Source organism: Punctularia strigosozonata (assembly GCF_000264995.1).
Source record: "Punctularia strigosozonata HHB-11173 SS5 unplaced genomic scaffold PUNSTscaffold_4, whole genome shotgun sequence".
Taxonomy (NCBI): Eukaryota; Fungi; Basidiomycota; class Agaricomycetes; order Corticiales; family Punctulariaceae; genus Punctularia; species Punctularia strigosozonata.
This window is the reverse complement of record NW_006767436.1, coordinates 2194966-2218966: the sequence shown is the minus strand read 5'-3', so window position 1 is coordinate 2218966 and position 24001 is coordinate 2194966. Positions and strand designations below refer to the sequence as shown.

Genomic DNA, 24001 nt, shown 5'->3' with positions numbered 1-24001 from the left:
AGCGAGATGAAGTTATAGTCGAAGCGAGGGTCTCCGCCACTTGCGACAGCTTGTGGCTGAGCTGCTGAACGCTGCCACTTCGGCGTTGGCAGGAGGAATACTATCGCGCTATATACTTCGTATGACAGTATGTGAGACAATAACAGACCTACAGCCTTACAATAATCTACCTATAGTCCAGCAGAACATCTTCACAACCAAGATGACTAATATGAAACAAGGCGATACATAACAAAGGAGAGTGCAGCGTGATTGGCAGGCAAGTCAATTGAACAGCCCTAAACGGTGTTCCATAATCAAGTTCTAGACGAAGAAAACGGATGTAGGAAAGTGAAGCACTGTTGGCGATTATCCATGGGTATATGCTGACGATCGTTGCGTCATGAAGTACTGGTTGTTGGGAACGCGTCTTCGTCGGACTGCCCAGCGGCGGATGGAATAGGTTGCGAGCAGCGCAGCGACAATACCGGCGATTACGCCAACAACAATTCCCGCTGTGCGCCCAGCGTGGCTTCCGCCGTGGGATGATGTGGAAGGGTCCGACTGCCCGCTCGACGTCGGATTCCCGGCGGATGACGAGTTGCTAGGATTGCCACCGAAAGGCCAATAATCGCCGCCGTCGGGAGGGAGAATGCATGTCAGTCCATCGGCATCCTGGATCGACTGAAAGTCTGACTGGAGGCTGGTGGCAATGGTGTTGTTCCACTGCACCACGAACGCTGCGGGGGTCGGCACTGAGTCTGTGGTACTGCAATTCGGTCCTCGGGATCCTATGAATGACGTGTTTCCGGTGAGAACGTTGTCTTGGACCGTAAAATTGTTGGCTGAGGATACGGCCATTCCATAACCAAAGGCACCAGATAGTTTATTGTCGTGAACATAGCCGTTCTTGTTCTGGTCATCGCCGTATTGATTACCGAACCACGTACGAGGGCCTATCGCGATACCAATCCTTTGTCGATGCAGATGAGGCAGAGATGAAAGATGGAGGTGCGGGGACTTACTTGATGATGACATCTTCATCATTTGTGCCCTTAGTTTCACTATCTTCGTCGCTAGTATCGGTCGCGAAGCCGCCCATAATTGTGTTGTTCCGCACGACGGTACCGGTGTAGTCACCGCTCCATGGGTCGAAGTCGACCATGTTGATTCCTCCTAGAAGCGTTTGCTACGAAAAGCTCAAACTGGACGCCCCATACGTTATAATCAGCGGAACTCACGTTCTCGACCCATATCAGGTTGTTCTCGACAAGCGTCCCGGGCGCCCCAAACAACACGATGCCTCCATCGGTAGGGTTAGCAAGGGTATTATTGAAGATATAGCTGTTGCGACAGCTAACGCTTATTCCGTCCGCCCATTGCTGAAAAGCATCCGACCCGCACGGTCCAATGTCATTGTGTTGGACAGTGGCATTGTTGCATTGGAACGTGCCCTCAGCAAGGTGAAGGCAAGACCAACTCCGAGGATCGTACGACCGTACGTATTCAATGAGCTGTCCCGAGTTATCACCACCGAATTCGATGTTAGCACCACCGTTCGTAGGAGGAGCGCCCAAGCGAGTTCCATTGATCTGAGAACAAAGTTAGTTGAATTACTCGACGAGGCGCAGACGTTGCACTCACCTGTATGTTCCTTAGCTTCACTCCTCCGCACGTCGAGCAAGTGCCGTCAACAGCCGTTGTATGACCAGAGCCTTGCTTCGTAAGCGCCTTCGTTTCCCCGACGATGCACATCACTCACCATTCTCCACGGCTCCGTCCACAACCAGCGTCGCCCTTTCATCTCCGGTAGGATACCCACTGGTACTAATCTCTTGATTTGGTGAGGCAAACTTGATGGGCGCTGTGATGATATACTGTGCGCTGGGACATAGCGATAGTTTGTACCCATCTCCTCCCGAGCTCAAGGCTGCATTCAGTCGGTCCGTTATGGTATTTGCCGGGTCGGGATCTATGCAGTCCGACGATTGACGAGAGGAAACCGAGGCCTCGTTTCTGCACATCAAAGATGAGTGTATGAGCAGTGTCGGGAATGAAAACAGAAGACCTCTTTGTCCGAGCATTTCCCCTAGAAGATGACATAGTCTGAACAACGCAGGCACAAGGGAACGCGTGCGTAGGGGCAGAATGATGGTACCACTGCCGTCGCAGGATGCAACTCGCCAGCGCCAGGCGGCAGCGGCCCAGAGGTGGGCGAGGGAAGTATGTGAAGCGTATGTGAGGCGTGGACGCGCTTTTCACGGACGATCAGGGCATTCTCGTAAACTTCTTTCAGTCTGGTAACATTGCCAACCTTTCAACGCACATATCGCCTTGCACTCACGTTTCCTTGGCCCAGAAGTTCCATCCAGACTTGATGCCACTTGTTCAAGCTATACCTCAGGCATGCCCTACGTCCGGACAAACAGTCTGTATGAGTATCACATTGCATTCGTGCAGCCTAGGCCTCACAAGTATCCCTTTGGCTACTTCTATGTTTCGTGCGCCTAACACTCACAAGATGATTTCTGAGCCTTGAAACAGCTACGTACCACGGGTGCAGCGACCTCGATGTTTCGCCCTACGGAGTCAAGACTCCAGGCTCATTTCTCGGCTTTCACTCGACTGGGTCGATCTCGTTACATATGACCACGAACTCCAGTACCATGCGCCATCCGAGTTCTAGATCACATTGGCGACTGATTGGACGTGCGCCCTCCATGGCAAGGTGTCATGCACGATAGTATTCCCGGTATGACATTTGCATCGCGGAGCAGTGAGTGAGTCTTCAAAGAAGCTGTTCTCGGAACGAATTTCCACTTGCATGAGGGGGACGAGCTACGTCGGGCAATATTGACCTCGCTATGTCTCGCCGGGATCCTCTCATTGTCTTTTGCAAGGGAATTCCGCCGGGTGTTCACTCGCTGTTGTATCCCCCAATCGCAGCGGGTAAAATTATGAACAGCAACAACATACCTATTCATGGCTTCGGTACGAGTGTGTCATCCGGAATTCACGAGGTAGCAAGTTATGGGAGCCGGAGAACCTGAACCTTCACTTGCGACTTCCCGTGAGGCTATTTTTGCTCGCCACCGTTGTCTGCTGCAGTCCTGATCCACTTTCTATCCCGCTCTGCCTGTGGGATGCAAAATACCTACGGTGCAGCCTCGCATGTACAGTGCTGCCTTTCTCAAGGGTTGCCCAGGGATATGACGAAGAAATGTATCCGGGCGACTCTCTGTTCAAGATGTATCTCATCATCACAACTCTGAGATCGCACCAATATCCCTCATGGCCGCGATGGAAAACGTCTACAACTCGAACACTCCAGGTTTACGTTCGGATGACCTCGCCGACTCCGAAGCTGACATATGCATCCGACTCTCGCTGTTTGCTTCCGTTTCGGCGCCCGGCGTTCTTCGACGCCTTGAGCATATGTGACCGCCTGCGGCCGTACTCGGTGTTGTGGCCCATGCGCCTTGGCTAGTAAGTCTGTCGTGATATCCCAATCAAGCGAGGCTGCGAGGGTGATCTACTGTCATCAGGGAATGCTGTAAGGGTGGTCATCTCGTGAGCGGGTCTGTGCGGTATTTCCCAATTGCTCAGAACGAAATTTGACTCTGATTATGACGGCCAGATACGACGTGCCCCCGGTGTAGCGTGTGCCCGGTAGCCAAGCTGTATTTTTTTCCGTACATTCTCTACGCCATTTCCCGTGAAACAGTGTCGGGACTTCTTTTTCGCTATCGGCATTACCCCCAATAAAGTCCCTGGTGTGCTTGCTATCACCACTCCCGATCGCACGCAACCCATGCCTCCGTTGCACGTCTCTTCTGCCGTCGCCGAATCAACGGGTGAGTTATGGGCCCTTGAAACCGCCTCTCACACGCTCGTATCGAGGAACACACACAAGGCTTCTCGAGGGCCATTTCTTCTGTCATGGCTGAATTGTCCGACGTAACAACGTACAGAGTCCAGCGCGCATAGCCTTGATGTTCAGTCAAGCGAATCAATTCGACGTCAAGGAGCTGGTGGGGGTGTTTCGTGTCTCATCTCCGCATGAGCTGAATACCTTGATGTCAGGTTCCTCGCAAAGCCTGTTTGATCTCTGTCATGCCGATGCCGGGAGAGAAGCCTCCTGGACTGTCGGTGTGCCTCAGGTCTCAAAGCGAGCGATGTTTGCTCGTCATTCACACCGACACGCTTCTGCCTGTGATGGCCCTGTCCTTTGGACCACTGAAACCCGGTGTTTATCAAGGCCATAGAGCTTCTCTGAAGTGACACGTCACGGTTCCGGACCGTGGAAAGGGTTCTTTGTTCTGTGGCGGGCTTGCGATTCCGATTCCCCCAGTCAGTGACGAAATTACAGACGAGTTGTGCGCATATTTTTGCTTCCGACTAGAGCAGCATCAATATCATATGCCTTCCTATCTCCGATTGGCATGTCCACATCGAGATTCCGTTCGGAAGTCGGCGATGCTTCAGCCAAGCTCCAGTTGGCCTTCTAGTCGGCCTACTGCTGGCGGTATCAGGCTTTGGATGCGTTTGACGGCTACAACCGCCCGGTTTAATTATTATGTGCTTCATTGTAATCACTGTGTAATATGCGTATATATTGCGGTAGTTTCACGAAACTCTCACGAGCGCATGATACCGCAGCGTTCATGGTGGTATATCCATACACTTGTCAGGATAGCACGCTTCCATACCCACAGCTCCACCTGACGGTATCGGCGATGCCGCGTTTCGCAAGGCGTTCCTGTTGGTCACAAATGCGCAGGCACTTCGTCAAAGGCAGCTGGTCCCATGAATTCCGTTGTTGGTGCGCTAGGGAGAACGGACCACATGGTTTCCCATCGGCCAAAATTTGACGGCACCAATCTGCGGACGCTGTCGCGCGTATGAGCCGCTATGGCTGCCGTTTTGGGGTGGACCCCGGAAGGAGATGTTCAAGCGCCCGAACGACAGGTATTCTGGAATCCGCGTGGCCCCACTTGCCAAAATCCGCCGCATATAGAGCGCTTAAGGGATCCATGCCACCGTTATTGACGCTGCTGACTAGGGAATTAATGCCGACCTGTGCAGCAGGCTACTAACCGCAGTGTCGTGGATACTATCGTCTCCGACGTGCTGGCTGCGCGCACGCTGCGTTTGACAGTTGCGGGGCCCATGTATGACACCCGTTCATACTGTTACCCTCAGTACGGCCGTGGTGCGGTTGCCAGTGATAGCCCGGCAACTATCGTCGCTAAATTACGGCACAGCAAAGGGCGGAGAACGATGTTGGTCGCCGATGGGAATACCGGTCAATGCCAACATCGTTTCTCGGTCATGACAGACTCCTCCGCCGACGCGCCCAGGAGGTGGAGTCATTATTCAGACTTGACGACGCACCGCCCGAGCGTCGCATACATGGGGAGCTAAGTCATTCGTGTCCTCTAGGAAGCGCCAAAAAGAGCTTATCTCGGGCGTATGAGCCATGGCGTGGGCGATCATGGACCGTGGCGTTGATCCCGTGCAAACTACCAAGAGGCTGTACGATCCCGATAGCCCAGGTGATGAATAGGAACTCGAACGCGAAGAAGCGCGAAGCCCAGGAGGGCGGGAGCGAGCTTTGCGCCGGGGCTCGCCGGACGGGTGGTGCGCGAAGCGCACCTTGGGCATCAAACGTTGAGTAGAGCGAGACCAGATATAGTCCGAAGGTCGTCATCCATCATGAATCCTGTGCACAGATGTGATCTACCCCGCAAAAGCCATACGGTCAACTGAGTTCTCACCGCTCAATTGTGGGATCGACATGGACCAGGTCTATCATAGCGAGTGAAGATCGATCGCCTCGAGAAAATGAGTTGTTGCCGTAGTAACGGGGCGCGAAGTCCTCAGGAGGAGAGCACGAAGTCGTTTACTCATTACCCGCAGGTGGTTCCTGAGAGGCCGATAAGCTCAGGAGGTACGAAAACGTTCGTAGATACAAGAGACTGAGGCAACGGCGCAATTATTGAGGTTTGCGTTGCAGATAATCGTATCTCGAGCGTTGGTGGCCATGAGCGGGTGAAAGAAACATGTACGGGAGATCGAGTTTGAGAGAAGAACAGCGAGCACAGAATGTAAATGTGGCTCTGTGCATGTGATCTCATGTGACGTTACGTTGGGTGTGGTGAAGTGTCTGAGTAACGACGCGTCACAGCACTCTGCTTTGTACTCTGCAGCAATAACGATCGCTGCATCGGTCGAGAAACGCACGACCAATGAGCACTACAAACATGGAAGAAGCTGCGACAATCGCAGCAGAGTATATCTCCAGTCAGTGTCCCCATTCACGGTCGTGACCTGTCGTTTCGAATGGTCATGCCCTGAAAAGTGATGGCGGCTTAGAGCTGAGCACGTTATTACCCTGTTAGGCCTCGACAATCTGCCGAGCGAAGTGCAGTTTTTACTGACGGAGATGAGGATCAAAGACTCTCGATCTCAAGGTGAGCAGCAGTACTATTTGCCCTATCGCGCGCCCGCGCCTTCCGTTCTGCCGAACCGATGAATGCTCGGGAGAGGCATTGCCCCTTACGGTATCGCCATTCCTGCCCGATCTCACTCCATCGTAGTGTTGCACCTGAGCCATCTCATGCTGATTCGCATCCGCCGCGCCTCGTATGCACTGGTACTCACAGACCCGTAGAAATTTTGCAAGAGATCCAGAAAGAATCCGCAAAGTACATACGCCACTCGCTCCGCGGCGGAGAACCCAGCCCCAAGGATGCCGCCATCCCCGAGAAGATTAGGCACGATTATGCCGAGGTGGACAGGCTCGCTGCGGAGAAGATGGCGCTCGCGGAGCGCGTTGTGCGCCTCATCGCACGCGCACGCGCGCGGCTGGACGTTGACCTAACGAAGGTGCTTGCTCTCCAGGGCGGGGACGACCCGCGGCAGGTGATGGCGCACAGCGACGCCTCTGCCTATCGTCCAAACCCAGTGGTCGCTCAGATGAACAAGAGCCTCCGCGACGCGTTCAACGACACGTCGCAAGAGTCTTTGCCGGCCTCTCCGTCTGCGTCAGGCTCAGTTTATAGCCTCAAGAGTAAGTCCTATCGGTTGATTCTAATCTAGCATGGGTGCCATGGTTAGGCCGGGCGCTGATATGCCCGTCCCTGGCTCGCTGCGCGCGCTGTTGGGTGGCACCTACGTCGCATCTTTTCCTTGGTCCGCGGGTCCCTGTGCAAGGCACTAGGACACCTGTAGCCAGTCGATGCTCGACGCTTCTTCTCGATGAGCCTGGCGCGGAGCAACGATCGACCCTCTCCAGGGTTCACGAGCACCGTAAAACGATGCATCGAACTCGACCATCATCACTTCCTTGATACTTACGTGATCATCCGGTCTAACCTTCCTCCTCCTTGCATTCTGTTCTTCTTTAACATTACTGACACGACGCTCCTTCCTCGCAGGGCGGAAATTAACCTCAGGCGCCTCGGCCGCCTCCATCAAGCTCCCATCTCCCGCGCCCCCTGCTACGGGCAGCGCCACGCCCACCGCCTCGCGCTCGCGTCTGGCGCACCAGGCGCGGGGGGCGTCCCAGCAGCGAGCGACCCAGCCGGCACGGGCCGCTCCCGGACAGACGCGCCGGCGTCAGCCCGTGTTTACTGACGAGGAGGACGCCGAAGGTGAAGCTGATGACGGCGCTGACGATGCCGAGGGCGAACAGGACGAGGAGGACAAGAACCTGTACTGTTTCTGCCAGAAACAGAGCTACGGCGAGGTACGTCGGTTCGCTCCAGTCTTTCTTTGGTTGCCGAGCAAGATCCATCGCCTCGCGCGAAGCTGGCCATGGGATCTTGGGTTTCTGGTGGCGCGTCCGGCTGTGCAATGTATAACGTCGCGTTATCTTCCTCTGTGCATGGTTTGGCGTCAAGCCAAACTGGGAGAGCGGCTTGCCAGGGCCGCACGAGAGCGACGCTTTTCTGGTTCTATTCTGCGTTTCATTTTGCGTTGTTCCATCTCCCCGTTCAGATATGGCGTGCATGCACAGCATGGGCACCGCCACGCACGAGCGCGGTCACTGGGTTCGTGCTGTGCTTCTTCCCGATGGGCGCGCTCCTCTCGGCGTATATGCGTTTTTGCTCCTGTTCTCGCGTTTCATCTTCGCACGAGCTCTGTACGGTAGCTTACTTGGGCATTTCTCTACCCCGCAGATGATTGGATGCGACTCGGATACGTGCCATTACCAATGGGTACGCGTCTCTCCCTCCGGTTCTCGATTCATTGGAGCTGACCATTTTTCCCGTCGTGGCGCCCTTTTCCTTTCCTTCCCGAAACGCAATTCACTTTGCCGTCGCCGAATTGCCGGTCATTACTCTGTCCTCGGATCACGGACGCGCAGTTTCATCTGGAGTGCGTTGGACTGGAAAAGGCGCCGGCGGAGGGCGAGAGCTGGTTTTGCAGCGCGTGCGTGGAGAGCGGGACTGCGACGCGGTCGATCCAGGCTGCTTCACCGGCCGAGCGAGGGCGGAAGGGAAGGAAGGGCCGATAGACGTAGTCATTCGTCACAGGCACTCGGTATGGACGACGGGTTCCCTACATGTCGATATTGCGCGCGAAGAAGAGGAAGCCGAGCCGGGGGTTCGCTGCGAAATGGAGAGCTGTGACGTTTCAGCGGGACGGGGCGTCGTGGCTAATGTTAAACTCGATGGACAGGTGGGCGGGAGGGCGAGAGTTTCTCGGATCGGTTCTCAATGGGACGGGGGGGTTTCGCGCCCTCCCTTCGAACGGGGAGGCTGTGCGGGAGCATCTCCGGAAGCACGCACGGCTTTAGGACGGGGTGTTGTTGCACACGCTGATAATGACGATACATGCGCCAGGTTTCGAGGGCTGTCGAGGCTGCTCGGCGCGCGTGCGTCGTAGCGTTGGGTAGTACGGATGCTGCTCGTGCTGCTGCCACTTTTGCTGAGAAGCGCTCCGCGGGCGACGAATTGAGCCGCGACGGCGGGTCGAGCACGCGCGACCCACGGGTGTCGGGGTTCGAATGGGCGAGATTTGGACCGACCGGATTGGTAAATTGGGGGGTGCAACTGGGTGCACGTACGTATGCGAGCTTAAGATGCCGAAGGCCGGCAGTCGCCACTGGCAGGGAGCTGCTGCAGACACGTCGTCGGCTGCTGCAGCGCTGCGGTGGGCTGCGTCGCAAGCTGCTGAGGGCTGCAGCAGGAGCCATGGGCGCTGTCGGGCTCGCGAACTGAGATGAGGGCGGGGCACGGTCGTCGACGACGATAAGTGTGGTCTATCGCCATGCGGGCAGCCGGCGGCACGGTGTCGGCGAGGGTGGGCGATGGCGCTGGGGTCGGGTCATGTGCGCGCTGGGTGAGCGCACGGCGGAGGCAGTGGGTGGGCCGCTGAGCTAGGCACGGCTCCCAAGCGAGGGGCTTGCGTCAGTAACAGCCACAGAAGAAGGAGAAGCAGGCGCGCGCTCGGGGAACCTTGTTGCGCTGCCTTGTCGTGGGACGGAGTTTGGTTCCGGCGATGGCCATGGGCTGCTTCCGGGCACCAGGTCCGCCGTCCCGCTCGGCTGGGCAGCGACCCTAGCCCGAACAGGCAGGAGCTGCGCGCGCTGTGATTGGCCGGACCCTGGCGCGCGCACCGCGTTACAAAATAGGCCGGCCCAGCGCGTCTGCACCGTCGACTGTCGCCTTGCAAGCGCACTCTGGTCTCTTGCATTGCTCGCCGTCGCCGTATTCTTATTCCGTCCGTCGCCCCCTCTGCCCGCCCGTCGTCCCCCTGACCGTCCCCACAGTGTATAAACCTCATGGACCCCGTCACGTTTGACTACTACTCGGACTCGTCTGCGCCCCGCACCCCGTCCCCCCGCTCCTCCGTCTCCTCAGAGGGCGTGCCGTCACTGGAAGACATGCACCCGTACCAGCACTCCCCCGCCGCATACAAGCCCTCCTTCGACCTCGATCCCCTCCGCAACATCCTCGCAGACCAGGCCCGCGACGATCCCATGGCCGCCTACCACCCCGCCCACGTCGTCTACGCCGGCAACCGCGGCTCCCTCCTCCAGGAGCTCTACGAGCAGGGCATCCCCGAGGACGCCCCCCACCCCCACCACGACATCTACCTCCCGGCCGCCCAGTCCGCGGAGCCCTACCACGGCAACGAGTGGGCCCGCATGTCCCCGGCCTCCCACCTCGACCACCACCAGACGCTCCCGCCCATGCGCTCCCCGCACGACTACGGCATGGTCCGCAGGAACACGTTCCCGTACGCTCGCCAAGAGCGTCCGGACCACTACCCGGAGCAGGTCCAGTTCCAGGAGCACGGGCCCATGCTCGGCCAGCCCATGTACGGCGAGCCCATGTCCCTCCACGGCTCCCCGCACATGCCCCTCACCGCCGAGCCGGCGGAGATGTACCTCGCCGGTGGCATGCACCCGTCTCCGCACGCGTCCTACCGCGAATTCTGCGACGACGGCGCCGTCAAACTCGAGGAGCCGTCTCAGGTGATCGTGCCCTCCCAAGCTGCGCCCTCCGCCTTCTACCGCCCGCCGAGCCAGCAGGGTCAAGTCGTCGGCATGCACCCGCATCACATGGCGCACGCGCACTCGCTCCCCGTCCCGCCACCGCCGCTTTCTTACCTCTCTCCGCATACCGGCCTGCCCGTCCAGCACACGGATGACGCTGCGAGCAAGGAGACCCAGTACCTCCGCCGCCGGTGCTTCAACTGCCACACCACCGAGCCTCCGAGTTGGCGGCGTTCGACGCTCAACCCGGGCAAGATCGTCTGCAACAAGTGCGGTCTGTACGAGCGCACGCACCTCCGTCCGCGCCCGCTCCGCTTCGATGAGCTCCGTGCGGGCAACAAAGCGCGCAAGGGGTCGAAGGGTGGTGCTGCTGCCGCTGCGGCGCAGCAAAACGGTACCGCGCCTACCAGCCCGAAACGCGCGGTGGTGAAGAAGGAGCCGCGCGAGTACAACGTCGGCGTCCCCGCACCCGCGGCAGAGGGTGGCGCGATGGCCATCTCCCGCCGAAGCTCGATCTCCTCCGCCTCGTCCGCCAGCGGCACCAGCGACTGGGATGACAGCGGTACGTCGTCCCCCGCCCTCGTCGCCGTTTGTTGAACGTGCGACTCATCAAAATCGCCCCTCTCTGCAGTGTCCGTCTATTCGTCTGCGTCCGGTTCGACGCCTCCTAGCGTGTACAGCTCGCCGTCCGCGCCCGCGTTCCACCTCGGCTCTCGCGACTCGCAGTCGGCCAGCCCCACGCCGATGGGCATCCGCCTTCCCGGCGCGCCTCTTTCCGAGATCGCGTCGCTCCAGGGCGAGCAGCAGCAGCAGCAGGCGTACTATGAGCAGACAGTCGAGACGACCCCGACGAAGAGCCCGAACATGTCTCAGGACGTGATGGCCCGGCAGTCGCAGGAACAGACCGCCACCGTCGCATAGACGTTCCATGGGGTTTTACAGCCCGTCCCTCCTTTACGTCTGGCGACCCGAGGCCGCCGTCCGCTCCTTTCCGCACGCACATCAACGACCATTTCTCTCGGCTTCCCACTTATCTATCTCATCCACTCGGAAGGCACCTAGCGCCGCTGATTACTATTTATTGTGCTACATGAAAACGCCACGATCGAGGAGGAGGGGGGGAAGAGCTCGCAGGGAAGGAATATCACCAGCAGGGGAGCACATCCGCACGACCAACGCCGCCCGCGCCTACCAACCTGGAAAAACCGTGTACTGCTACTATCTATATCTCACGCACAACAACCGCTTGGCTTGGTCCCTCCGCACGTATTCTTTATACCACATCATCACCCAGACCACCCGCGCTTTTACTTATATTTATCCCCTTCGTCCTCTGACTTTTCGCCGCCACCACCCCCGCCATGCCAAAAGGTGGTATTTGACGTCGTCGGACTTTGCGCGCTCTATCACCCACACCACATACCACTGCTCCCCTGCAATTGTCGCATCGCCCCCCTTCCCTCTAGGCTCCCTGTTGTATCGCTCCGGTGGGCATCTGATATCCCCTGTAATCGTAGTTGTAGATCTCCGTGGATCCCGCTCCACTGGCAATGGAAACGTATATACATTGCAATGGCACATACAAATGTCATACACACATCTCTCGCTCTCGCGTCCGAGGTCTATGAATAAGGGAATGCGCGGTGGGAGCGAGCCTGTCGAGCAAGGTTATGGCACGGAAGGAGGGAGCTTCGCGCACAGGATGTGGGTGTTCCGGCCACTTCTATGACGGAAGGGGGAACGATTCGTGTTTCAGCTTAACTTGGGAGGCGCCGTTGGACTCTGGCTGGGGGATATGGCGCGATCGGGGTGGGGATGTGTGCCCATGGCCCTGTCCTGCCTGCCTGGCTGGGGATGTGCATATGCCCAGGTGCGGCCCGATGGCGCGTATGACTACCCTCTTGCGCGAGTTGCAGTGCACCCGTGCATTATCGACGCCGCTCTGAGATCTCGTCTGAGTCGTTCCTGCGCCGGTCCTCACTTTCTGCCGGTTGCGAACGAAGGCGGGCGATAACGGGGCGGCCTCGATTGATTTTTTTTTTCCCTTTTCTCTTTGGCGCCCCTTCGCGCAAGGGCGGGGGTGGTACCAGAGCTATTATGGACTCCACTCTGGACCCCCTTCACGGCAGCTCCGGAGTGGACTCGGTTTTGGGTCAGGCGCTCAGGTACCGCAGAAGCCGCCAGGGAGCGGACGTGCGAAGGGACCGCGAAGACGCTTCTGCGTCACCCCGGCCCGTTGCTCGTGCTTTCCCTAAAACGTGCGTAACGTTGTAATCTCCTCATGCGAGTGCTTTGCGTGGCCCTTTCGGTCCCCTTCTGTAGGTTGCGCGATGAACCGAATACGTTCGATAATCACCCTCGGACGGACGCGAAATCCGGCTTTGTTCTGCGTTCGCCCCCTCTCCCTCCCCGCCGCAAGACTCTAAGGAATTCGAGAACGGCGCTAAAAGCAGGTCTGAGCCAGCCCCATAAAAATTCAACCCGGACTTTCTTTTATTATTCTTCATCTTCTCGGCGCCGCGTGTCAGTTTATACTGCCCCGGAAGCGCAACTTGCGATCGTCCCCTTTGCCTTTGTCGCATTCGCCGGCTTCTCGTCCCCCCTCCTCCTGTTTCCATACCGCGAGCTTCCACGTTTGACACCCGCGTGACGGCTCGGGGCTTGACCTGGCTCTGGGACTCCGGGAGACTGGCCTGCGTTGCTCAACGAGCCCGATATGTCTCTGTTGCAGCTGCCGCCTCACTCCCGGACCTAAAACGGCCTTGCTGTCCCCGCTCAGATCCTGGAGGGCTTGGCGCCGACAGCGACAGCGGGAGAGCCCCAAGACCTGCATAAGTATACATACACCTAATTCGTCCCTTCTCTCCCTCAGTGCGCGGGTAGCTCGAACCGCCGTCGCCCATTGCAACGGCCGAAAGAGGCGCCGGTCCCCCTCTTTTTTCTTCCCTACTTTGAACCCTTATCCTGATTCGCCGACATTAAATTCAGTCTGTTTTTTTTTCTCGGCTCTCAACAAAGGGAGGGGCAAACAAGGGGACGATAAGAATAGACAGACTTATCTCCCGAGAATCCAGGACGGACGCGGAGACCGGACGCGTTGACGACGTCACCGCGCACTAGGCCATCCTATCTCGATTCTCGACGAGTCTTTCACGTTTCCGTCCGGTACTGCGTCTTGCCCGCACTCCGCTCCCCCGTGCGCATGCTCTTGGCATGGACAAGTCATGTATCTCAGAAAACGCAAACGAACGCGCATATGCTCATCCCGGACGCTTTGCCAGCCTCTCCCCTTTCAGACGACCGCTTACCCCGAGAAAATATCGATGAAGGGGGGTGGGCAGTCGCTAATACGATAACGCCCCGCCCGTGTCTCGCACGTAACGCCTACGCGCTCGCGCGAGAAGAACGGAAGCTCCAGCAACGCGCACACACGCTCACGCCCATTGAGCGAGCCGACGAACCGCTGCTGCGACTAAACCAAAAATGCGCAGTAATTAACATAACGTGCGGGGCTTCTAGAGGCGAAAAGCCGAGTGGAACGGTTGCACATACTGCTCTGCATAGACCCCGAAGGTGGTGGGGGCAGTCCTTTCCGTGCGGCATTCGCGAAGGCGTCATGACGCGGACGGGCTCAACGGTGGACCCGCGAGAATAGACAAAACGCCACCACGGGCGTCAGTCAAATGAATGCGTACGCGCAATACGACTGAATTATTGGGTCCAAAGGACGGGTATCGTGGCGCTACCGATAAGCCGCTCCTATCCCCGATCCCCCAGTCTCGCTGAACAAGTGGGTCGCGACGTTGACGAGGAGAACATTAGACTGCAAATAATCACGAGGTGCAGCTGCATGGTTCCTTTCTGTCCCTCCCTGGTTCTCCTGCCCACGGACGATGCCGAGCGACGTGCGACTGGGTTCCAAAAGCGAGACTTCTGTGCGAGGATTGGCTTTGCAGGCGTGCGCATCTTGCCATATTCGAGTCCACGACGGTCGGTGGGGAGTCACCTCTCGCGATCGCTTAGAGCGCGGTGACGATCGCTCGCGATCGACTTTCCCTTCGCAGTTTGGTCTGTGCCGGACGCGTGCTCTCGCCGGTCTCTGCGCCATATGCATGTCACGCTACGAGAGTTCGTCCGAGGATTTACTAAGCGAGCGCCTCTGCGCTTCGTCGTCCCTGGCAAACGTGTCACGATGCCCGGCCTCAGCTCGATTCACAGAGGCCGCGACGAGGCGGATACGATACAGCCCGGTTACACATGCAGTTGGAGCGCACGACAACAGGTGTCGCCACTCCCGCTGAGTGCGGTGCAGTGCGGTGCATATATTGGCTAGATAGGGAGGCGCATGGGCATACTAGTACTACTGCTGCAGTACTGCATCGGGTAACCAATTATCAGCGTGCAGCCAAAACGCCACGAAGACGCAACGTTCACGTCGCCGGACCACTATACGGATGGCCCGAAGAGCCCATTCCGAACGTACGCTCGGTCTCCCGAGGCCGCCTCGGCGACGCCACGTCTAGGCATAATGAAAAATGGGAACCTTACTCTGAGATGTGACCCTGAACAGGGCAACACGGTGCTACTCCTCTTGAGATCGGGACGAGGTCTTCGGGAGTATGAGCCCGCCGGAGGAGCCTGTCATGCCTATCGCCCGGACGCACTGGAGTAGGAAGACCCCATGCTCGTCGTGAGCCAGCGCATGGCACCGCGAGCGTACGCCTCGGCCGGGGTCAGTCCAGCGCCCCCGCCGGCATACGGCTCCGCGGAAGCTTTACCGCGCTCCAGTGCCGAGTCCTTCCTAGCCCGGTCCCGATCGCTATCGCGGTCGCGCACCACCGCTCGGGCTGACGCGTTCGAACCGCTCGGGCTGAACGCCCACCTGCCGGCTTTGACTGCCCAGCTCAGCCCGTGCGCAGCCAGTCGCGAGCCGATGTACTGCGCGATGCCCATACCGGGCAGGAGGGTGAGCGCGTCGCGCAAGTCGATCGTGTCGCGGTGGCGCGTGATCCGGCCTGCCTCGTTGAAGGAGAGATGCGAGGTGATCGGAAGAGTGAGGTGCAAGGGCGAAGGAAGGGGTAACGACAGCAGTGCGGGGTCGGAGGGATGCGCGGCGGGTGCATGGCTGGTAATCGAGCTTGGCACGGAGGCGGAGCCAATGGAAAGTGTGGAATCGGAACGGAGACGTCGCCTTTGCTCTGTCGGGGGGTCTGCATAACGCTCTGTGTGCATTCCGGGTAACAGGAGAACGTGTAGAGTGTGCTCTACCATGCAGCGCTTGTGTCCGTCTACAACGTATCGACCAAAGCAGGAAAACGTCAGTTAAGGTGTGCATTGCAACGTCAGGGGCGGCAGTATCCCCACGAAGGCTAGTGCTGGTATGATACGCACCAAAACTCTCAGCCTCCGAGACCTCCTCGACCTCCGTCCACGCTCTGACCGCTCGAAAGAGCACGTGTTCTGGGATGATGGCATCCGGGCTGCTCTCACTGGATATGCCAAGGAGGTGGTACAGCACCGCCAAAGGTCTGGGAACGTCCAAATTTGACAACCGCCGAGTCAAGGCGGAGATGTCGGCGATGAGCGCTCGAGAGGTCGCGGTCAAGAATGGGTTTTCATATCTGTACGGCAGGTAGATATCAGCCTAGGCGTTCCGTAAGGAATCACATCATGGAGGCAGTAAATAGATGAACCTACACTACAGTGCCTCGTCAGCTTGGACCCCGAATGATCATCGTGGCGGGGGGGACATACCCGCGTTGGATTCGTAGAGACGTTCAAGGACATCCCATGAAGGGATATCCGCACTGCCATAGACGATGTCGCACACTTCGAGCGCGGTGCGATTCCTGGAAGAAACTAGGGAACCATCCGATGGCAAAGCCGAATTGCTGGCTATCGGTGCGATGACACTTTGGGGCCTGCTGACGCTGGGGAAGGGAACCGCATTCGTTGCTTGGACGGCCATATATCCACAAACTAGTGCGTGTCCTCTCCGACACGAGTCGTTTGGTTTCGACGAGGAGGAGAACTATCGCAAAGCAGACTTGCAGAGGGGCCGCTGCCCGCATCGGAGGCGCATGACGTCCGGAGCAATGCCAGTGGCACGTGTTTATCATCAGTCAAGGACATCATCTTCTTGCGATCTACAACGATGGATGTGTGTGTCGTCGGCTCTGGAGGTTCTCCGTCCCCGCTCCGCGTAAATCTGAACAGATCGCCTGAAACGCCGTTGCTCTCTAGCTATCGGGACAGTCTATGCATATGCCCTAGAAAAGTCCGGTAGAGCACGGGTAACCGCCGTATGCAGGTTAGTCTGTCATGCACCCACGCTTCCATTGTCGTTCTCGTCTTGTTCTCCGCTGCATTAAGCGCCCCGTGCTCCTTCGGGTGCCATTTAGACCCCTTTCTGATATTCGCCGCCTCGAGGCGAGAGTTGTATTGCCTTTTGTATTCCTCCCGGTTTATGTTTCCCCCCGCGCCTCATTGTTTTCTGGAAGTTCGACCGAGCTCGACTCGCGTAACAAGATTGACTACAACGAACTGGCGGTTTCTTCTTGTTTTGACTTGTACTACTGCGGCCAATGTGCGGTAACACTACTCAATCCCAACTCGCCCGCACAGGTCAAACTATGCACTTCTCACCGGTCGGTGCCACGAACTCTTCAGGTTCATCGCACCTCGCTCATGAGAAAGCGCCGTGCTTTGTGTTGCGAACTGTCTATGAACATCTCGGCTTGACGGCCCTCCAACAATAGACTCGGGCCCAGGCATCGCGTTCCGATCTGAGGCGCTCGGGAACGCGGACGGATGGAAGCCTTACAGAGGTGCGGGTCGCCGTCACGCTCTTCCTCTCAGCCAACTGCAAGTGGAACACAACGCCGGCATACTTTCGCGCGTTTTGCAGCTTTTACCCGGCGCTGCCGGGGCTTTCATCCTTTTCGGGCTAGTTCGACGTTTAATATGGTTCCGGCCAATTTGACCAGCGGAAATATGGCTGACTCTCTACACTTGCGTCCCGCGTCGCAATGGCATTCGCGTTGCGGATACATGCCACCGCTCTGGCGATGGCACGAACTTTGACGGCATCATCGCGGTTTTCTGATTCTCTGCGATAGCTCTGCCTGTCCTTCAGGGTATCAGGATGCGATTTTGGGATGCAACTCTGCGCCCATTCGCTCATGTTCCTGATGCGTATAGTCTACTGTTCCATCCGCGCGCTCGAAATTCTACATCTCGTGTCCGCAGTTGTTCTGCGCTCGGTGTTGCTGTGCCTTTGTTCTATCTCTCGGTCTTCTGAGTTTGATCGTACTCACGCCCACTGATTCCCGCATCCAGCCGTAAAGACGCCGCAAGGCGCCGCAGAACGCGAATACGCCTTCGTTCTGTGTTGCTTCAAGTGAGTTTATCCCTTCGCGCCATGTTCTCGTTGGAACGGGAGAACAGTTTTGCCTTCCACATCCCCGTCACCCGTTGATTGACTGCGCCGATACACATCTCCCTGTTCTATATTGTCAATCGTTCGATTCGACCGGGCTTGTGACCCAACCATACGTTCCAATTACATTGGCGCCGTATCGATTCACCATCACCGTTTATGCTGAATTTCTGCACCACTACAGAGCACTTCCCGACGTGCTGTCCACCCCAGCGCTTCTCGGACCGCTTCTCACCAGAACGCGCACCTTCGTTCTCGTTCAGAACGGCGTAGGTATTCATGACGATTTGCAACGAGTCGTTCCAGGCGCCACCATCATAACGGCCTGTGCATGGATTGATGCGACATTGGTCGCGAATGGGACAAAGCTCCATCAGACCGGCCCTGTGAGCGTTTCGAGCACAAGCTCAATCATGAACTTTACTTTGGACTCATCTCTCCCGATCTCTTCAGGAAAAGCTCTCTTTTGGGTTCCATCCTCCTTCCACCGGCATCTTTACCCAGAGGGTAGCTGGCATCGATCTTGACCATCCCAACGCTTCGGCTGCCAACTTCTCCCGGGCAGATGCCCAAGGGGCTGTGGATCTATTCGCGAGCCTTCTTCGTGCGGGCGGTGCGGATCCGGACCCCACAAATGACATCAACTTCCAGAGATGGAGAAAGGTCCTTTGGTACGGGCTTGCACGCGAGTACGATATATGCGGCTAATTCCAGCGTCCGATCGCACTTAGGAATGCATGTTTCTCGACGCTATGTACGATGTCGAGGGGAAGCATGGCGGATATTATGTCCTCTTCCGTCGAGGCTTACCGCACGACAATACCTGCCGTCCGGGAGATCATGAGGGAGGTGCGGGTGATCCATATCCGGGGCATATGGATTACTACTGACTGACACCTCAACTTAGGTGATATCCGTTGCGTACGCGTACGGAGGCGTTCGCCCCGGAAGTCTCGACGCCGCGCCGGACGCAATCATCGCCGACGCGATCCAGCAGTACGCCGACTTTGACCTGCTCAGGCCGTCCGCTGGGAAGGTTCGGGAGGCACCGAGTAGCTTCAGACCTAGCATGCTTGTCGACCTGGAGGCTGGACGGCCTATAGAAGTGGAAGTCATCGTAGGCAACGTGCTCCGGGCTGTGGCGCGCGGTTCAGCAGGAGAAACGAATGCCGAGTTGAGGCCGGAGGCGGAACTTGGAAATGCCACTGCGGGCGTCGTCAGTACTCCGAGGTGCGTTCAATCGGATCCGTGGACAGCGGCCGACTTCTCTTCACGATGCTCCTGTGCTGCGATACGGATGGGTCAAAGGCTGCATTGACGTCGCGGCGTCCTGCCTAGTGATTCGTTGCCCGGTGCATTTCTCTGCGAGGAGACCATCCTTAATGCGCACTATTCTCGGATATTCGCTTGCTTCTCAGCCTCGCCAATGACCAAGCCAGTGGCGAGGCACGGCCGTGATTACATTCGATACGCGGACACGCTTGCGTGGAATGCGGATGCTGACTTGCTGTTTTGTATTCCTGTGCACGTTACAGGTTAGAGTTGATATACGGCACCCTCAAGGTCATTCAATCGAAGCTGCTGCAAGGCCGGGCATTGTAATGACGTAGGCCGCTGTGCTCGTAGCAATTAGGCTCGGAGTAGGCATGGACCAAGTCAACGGAACGTTCGCCTGTGCATGTGTGTTTGCGATCGTCGATTGCTCCCAAGTTCAAGTGAGTCGAGCTGGGAGGTCCTCGCGGCAGGCCGTGCAGTGGTGATCGAGGGTTAGTCATGGAGAAACTGCACAAGCTATCTATCGTAGATCCTGTACGTCTGACGCGGACGGGCCGCTGGACCGGGCGAGATATTGAGTGCATCATTGCAGCGGTCGATCTCGATTCGCGTGGCCCCGATCGCAAAGGATGTGCTGCGGCTGTGCTGTGGCCGCATTGCCGGGGCCACGCGCCTCGCCTCGTGGCTCTCTTCGTTCTTCGACTCCGATGTCCTTCGAGCATGCTCCGGTCTCGAAAGGTGCGACCCTCGATCGGCCCTGGGCTTTCACCGATGGCGTGACGGACCGTGCTCACCATCTCCGTGCCATCTGTACCAGGGCTTATCCTAGCCTGCGCCGCCGCGTCCCTCGCCGTCGGCGTGGTCGACAAGAAACATTATCTGCACCTCCAGGTTCGGGTTCCTGCCGCGTCAGCTGGATTCGCGCGACGAGAATGACCACTGTTCGATAGCTCATACCGCACATATCTCGCCACCATCAAGTGAGTCTGCCGAACGCATGCCCGAAAGAAGGGGCTGAACCTAAAGTCAGAGTTGAAACGTCGACAGTACTGGCGCCTGTTCGTGCACCACCTGGCGTATGCCAACTCGAGCGAGTTGCTCGTCGCAGAACTGCTGTTTTACAATGTTGGCGTTCAGATTGAAAGGCAATTCGGCAGCGTCAAGTTTGCCGTGAGCGAACGTATTACGTGACCAGGTGATCGTCGTTCTGACGCGGTCCTCGATACAGTCCTTCGCGCTCATCTCGGTGCTCATATCCACCATCCTCGAGTTTCTTGCCCTCCTGCTGTTCTACCGGGCCGGGTTCAACTACATTCCGTCGGGTCCCACCACGCTGGTATTCGCCATTTTCTACCAGTATTATCGTCTGGTCCCTGCCACGTACCAGTTCCGGATCTTCGGTCTTCCGCTGACGAACAAAGTCTATGCTTACATACTGGGTCTCCAGGTGAGGATGGTTAGTTTGACAAGAGTACCGCTTGTGAACGAAATACTGTGCAGTTGGCAATAACACAGCCACCCTCGTCTGTGGCCGTGGCAGCGCTTGGGATCCTCACGGGTGCCATATATCGTTCCGATATAGCCAACTTCAAGGCGTATCGCTTACCGCCATCGGTCGTCGTCGGATTCGCCAAGTACCTGCTACCGCTACTTGGCCCGTCGCCTGTGAGCAGGCGCACAAATCGAGCGTTCCCTGATACGGCCAGGAGGAGTGACGGGCCCGTCGCGCCCGCAACCGCTGAACCAGAGCCCGTGACAACCACCACCGGGGCGCGCGAAAACGCCAATGGACGTACTGCCATTTCTCCAGCTCCAGAGAATACGCCCAGCGCAGCAGAACCCACAACGGAACCCGATACGGGCACCTCTAGGAGTTCGATCATGCGGGAATGGGTAGACGAGTTGACCGGGCGCTCTCAGCGTGCTGTCACGGGCCTTCGCGTTCCCTCAGACACCGAAATAATGCAGGTGGCCAGCATGTTTCCTGACCTCGACCGCCAAGTGGTCGTTACAGCACTTCAGCGCAGGTGCGTTGACCCGCGTTGTGTCTTTTTGAACCCACTTTATCCCCGATTTCCCGCCCTTTCACCTGCCGGGGGATGCTGCTCGCACACGCGCGCCTTGCATATCTATTCCCGTTTTTCGACTGCTTTCGCTTATGCCGTCAGTGCGACTAAATCGCGATCGATCCCAGTGCGAATGCGGAACGCGCGGTTGAGATGCTGTTGACCACGCAGACTTCGTAGTCCGTGTAGGGGATGGACAGGATATCATATTCATCGTTTGAAATACAAGCGCATTCGGCCTCGGCGTTTTCAGCGAGGCTCTTACAGATCGGGTCGAAGATCCCTTGGACGAGCTGCCCGTCACCTTGACGTGCACTCTGAAGCATACCAAGTATAGTTCAACCCATGCTATAGATGACGGTGGCGACAGTTGCGTACTGCTACACGGTGTTACAGAGTGATGGACGCGATGAGACAGCCTACAACACGTAAAAATGCTCAAAAATACCGCGGAATCTTCCTGACGGCCCGAGATTTCTCCCGCATGCGATTACTCAGAGCCCTCCCCATCCAGACCCACCTCAACATCGTCCTCCTCTTCGACGGTGAACGCGTTCATCGGCACGGCGTAGAGCCGGATGACAGGCTATTTGTGACCATGGACGGGATGGTCAGCGAACACTTTCTCAGGTCACGTAAATGGAAGCAGCAAGCCATTTAGGACTGTGAAAAGAAGGTAGGAACAGAGGTGGTATCTCGAGGGACAAACGGGTCCTAGGACAGGGACAGCAAGGGTTCGATAGAAGGTGATGGCAAGGGTGCTATGCCCGCGGCAAAGAAACATGGAACTGACCTTGTTCGGATCCTTTACTAGCACGTATTTGCCCTCGGGCTGCTTCATGCACAAGTCCGTAACCGTGCGTACGATGCCCCATCCATTGGCTAGAGACACGTTCAGCTGCGCCGCAAAATCCGCCGGTCTCATGGAGGCGGTGCTGAGGATGACGTGGCGCGTGTTATCGCGCGGGTTCGCGCGAGAGATGTACCTATTCCGCGGTGACGCTGTGAGAAGGGGTTCGAGGCTACGAAAACGAGGGAAGGGGACACTCACCCTATCTTCATCGTGTCTGCACCGGCGAGAACGCTCTGCACGGTCCACTTCGCGAGCTTGCAGGAGTTGTTCTTCATCTCCGTGGCGACCACGGCACCGCGCTGGGAATCGAGCTTGGAGCGCCAGTCAGGAGCGCCTCCTGCGCCCTGCGCGCGAGGATCGAACTCATTAAGGGCGCGTATGGTCACCAGGCCCTGCCCATCCTTGGGGTTCCCGGTACCAGGCATAAACGCGTCCACCTCTGTGCGAACGCAGATGCGCATATCCTCGTCTTCCTTGACGCTCATATCATAGACGCGGTAGCGGTAGCCGCACGAAGCCAACGGTTCTGTTTCATCTGGACCATAGAAAGGATTGGGCTTGTCAAGTTCCACGGCCTGGTTCTCGGCAACAGCTTGGAAGGCAAAGTTTTGGTTGATGTAGGTTGCTTCCAGCGACAGGGATGTTGCAGAATTCATAGATGGCACTTCTGGCACCGCGTTTTTGTCGTTTGGGTTCGGAGGCTGAGGGTCTTGCGGCGGATCCGCTGCATTTTCGTTAACGGTCACGGTGTCAAAGGGACCGCCGTCACGTTTGTCGAAGTAGAGCTTGTTGCCTTCCCTGACGATGACGATGTCCCAGGGGTATACAGACCGCGGTGCAGTCATAAGGACACTGAGGATGACATCGGTTGTATACACCTCCGCAGCATCTTGGCTCGCCAACTGGGAAATTATGAGCAATTGCCTTCGGAGAAAAAGGCCAGCATACCTGCTGAATGACCGGATCGTCGGAGGTAGTCGTGTTGTATTTGATGCGGTCCACCAGCTGCAAGGGCTTTTCGTTTTTGGTGTTGATGCGATCGTAGGACTTGTCGTACGCAAACAAGCGTCCGCAGTTCTCGCTGCGAACGCAAAGGATGAAGGATCGTGACTTTTTTGGAAAACCAGAGCGACGTACACATCGTCTGGAGTATCGACGTCCAGTCTTAGTTTGGAGAGTCGGATGAACTCGATCTCCTCCAGCATCGCCCATTCGGGGGAGATTATCACGGATCCCTCCCGTGCGCGGCCCTGTTATGCAAATTGATACGCCTTATCCAAATCTGCTTGGATAACTCTAACGTACTTTGTCCCAGTCTCTCCATCCCCTACGACCACCGCGTTGACCTCCACCGCCTCGACCAGCGTTGAATCCTGTGCGAGCACCTCTCTGCATATTCCTGTTGAACCCTCCACGCATGTTCGTCTTTCCCCTGGACATAGCTCCGCCACGACGAGCAGTACCAGCGGTGTTTGCTACGACAGAAAAGCTCGATTCATCTTCAACATGGAAATACGCGAATGCATTCGCGGTGCCGCTGCCGAATGCAGCAGGCTGCTGCCTGCCACCGCGCCCGGTGCGTGGGCCAGTCTGACCAGAAGCTACACCGGTCGCTTGACGGTTGTCGCTCGAGGTGTCGTTCCAATCCGCAAACCGACCGAGCTTATCGGATTTGGAGTACGGAGCATATGGTATGTCCTTGAACTTGAACTGGGCGGGAAAGTTAGACGAGGACGGTCCCCATCCGCCGTCGGGATTGTCGTTTATCGGAGGAAGTTCGAAGGAGGCCATGGTCGTAGAGCAAGACGAACGGCGAACAAACTTTTCATTGCAATCCCCGCACCGCATGTCATCCGCGTGACTTGCCTCTTGCTCCCGTCCAA

The 24001-nt window shown here is 57.4% G+C and overlaps 8 protein-coding genes across 8 annotated transcripts; 3 read left to right on the top strand and 5 right to left on the bottom strand.

Moving 5' to 3' along the window:
- Positions 1 to 107: 107 nt before the first annotated feature.
- Positions 108 to 2175, bottom strand: PUNSTDRAFT_100908 (uncharacterized protein). Its single transcript, XM_007382435.1, has 6 exons — positions 2048 to 2175; positions 1742 to 1995; positions 1624 to 1694; positions 1221 to 1571; positions 1005 to 1168; positions 108 to 952 (listed from the first exon to the last, which is right to left on the bottom strand). Exons 1-6 carry the CDS (start codon positions 2080 to 2082, stop codon positions 349 to 351), a joined length of 1479 nt encoding a protein of 492 aa, XP_007382497.1. The 5' UTR covers positions 2083 to 2175; the 3' UTR covers positions 108 to 348.
- A 2418-nt stretch (positions 2176 to 4593) lies between these two features.
- Positions 4594 to 5014, bottom strand: PUNSTDRAFT_119809 (uncharacterized protein). Its single transcript, XM_007382434.1, is given in 3 exon segments — positions 4594 to 4762; positions 4822 to 4894; positions 4914 to 5014. 3 exon segments carry the CDS (start codon positions 4990 to 4992, stop codon positions 4642 to 4644), a joined length of 273 nt encoding a protein of 90 aa, XP_007382496.1. The 5' UTR covers positions 4993 to 5014; the 3' UTR covers positions 4594 to 4641.
- A 1192-nt stretch (positions 5015 to 6206) lies between these two features.
- On the top strand, positions 6207 to 8832 carry PUNSTDRAFT_119808 (uncharacterized protein). The gene is made up of 6 exons (XM_007382433.1): positions 6207 to 6282; positions 6381 to 6452; positions 6653 to 7051; positions 7419 to 7729; positions 8163 to 8201; positions 8351 to 8832. Exons 1-6 carry the CDS (start codon positions 6228 to 6230, stop codon positions 8498 to 8500), a joined length of 1026 nt encoding a protein of 341 aa, XP_007382495.1. The 5' UTR covers positions 6207 to 6227; the 3' UTR covers positions 8501 to 8832.
- Positions 8833 to 8840: 8 nt separating this feature from the next.
- PUNSTDRAFT_119807 (uncharacterized protein) lies at positions 8841 to 9295 on the bottom strand (the record flags this gene model as incomplete). Its single annotated transcript, XM_007382432.1, has 1 exon — positions 8841 to 9295. A coding segment is annotated over one exon (454 nt), but the record flags the coding sequence as incomplete, so codon positions are not given.
- A 366-nt stretch (positions 9296 to 9661) lies between these two features.
- On the top strand, positions 9662 to 11945 carry PUNSTDRAFT_51546 (uncharacterized protein). The gene is made up of 2 exons (XM_007382431.1): positions 9662 to 9708; positions 9758 to 11945. Exon 2 carries the CDS (start codon positions 9770 to 9772, stop codon positions 11081 to 11083), a length of 1314 nt encoding a protein of 437 aa, XP_007382493.1. The 5' UTR covers positions 9662 to 9708; positions 9758 to 9769; the 3' UTR covers positions 11084 to 11945.
- A 3188-nt stretch (positions 11946 to 15133) lies between these two features.
- Positions 15134 to 16121, bottom strand: PUNSTDRAFT_64934 (uncharacterized protein; the record flags this gene model as incomplete). The annotated part of the gene is made up of 2 exons (XM_007382430.1): positions 15134 to 15774; positions 15878 to 16121. Coding segments are annotated over 2 exons (885 nt in total), but the record flags the coding sequence as incomplete, so codon positions are not given.
- Positions 16122 to 16305: 184 nt separating this feature from the next.
- On the top strand, positions 16306 to 19733 carry PUNSTDRAFT_142859 (6-phosphogluconate dehydrogenase C-terminal domain-like protein; the record flags this gene model as incomplete). The annotated part of the gene is made up of 7 exons (XM_007382429.1): positions 16306 to 16468; positions 17825 to 17885; positions 18109 to 18310; positions 18378 to 18595; positions 18656 to 18773; positions 18832 to 19154; positions 19460 to 19733. 7 exons carry the CDS (start codon positions 16306 to 16308, stop codon positions 19524 to 19526), a joined length of 1152 nt encoding a protein of 383 aa, XP_007382491.1. The 3' UTR covers positions 19527 to 19733.
- A 174-nt stretch (positions 19734 to 19907) lies between these two features.
- PUNSTDRAFT_51541 (translation initiation factor eIF-3 subunit D) lies at positions 19908 to 23924 on the bottom strand. Its single transcript, XM_007382428.1, has 12 exons — positions 23424 to 23924; positions 23256 to 23368; positions 23067 to 23199; positions 22317 to 23020; positions 22059 to 22251; positions 21391 to 21851; positions 20697 to 21223; positions 20428 to 20643; positions 20247 to 20369; positions 20150 to 20179; positions 20017 to 20090; positions 19908 to 19937 (listed from the first exon to the last, which is right to left on the bottom strand). The coding sequence occupies exons 1-6, from the start codon at positions 23907 to 23909 to the stop codon at positions 21756 to 21758; spliced, it is 1725 nt and encodes a 574-aa protein (XP_007382490.1). The 5' UTR covers positions 23910 to 23924; the 3' UTR covers positions 19908 to 19937; positions 20017 to 20090; positions 20150 to 20179; positions 20247 to 20369; positions 20428 to 20643; positions 20697 to 21223; positions 21391 to 21755.
- Positions 23925 to 24001: the final 77 nt, after the last annotated feature.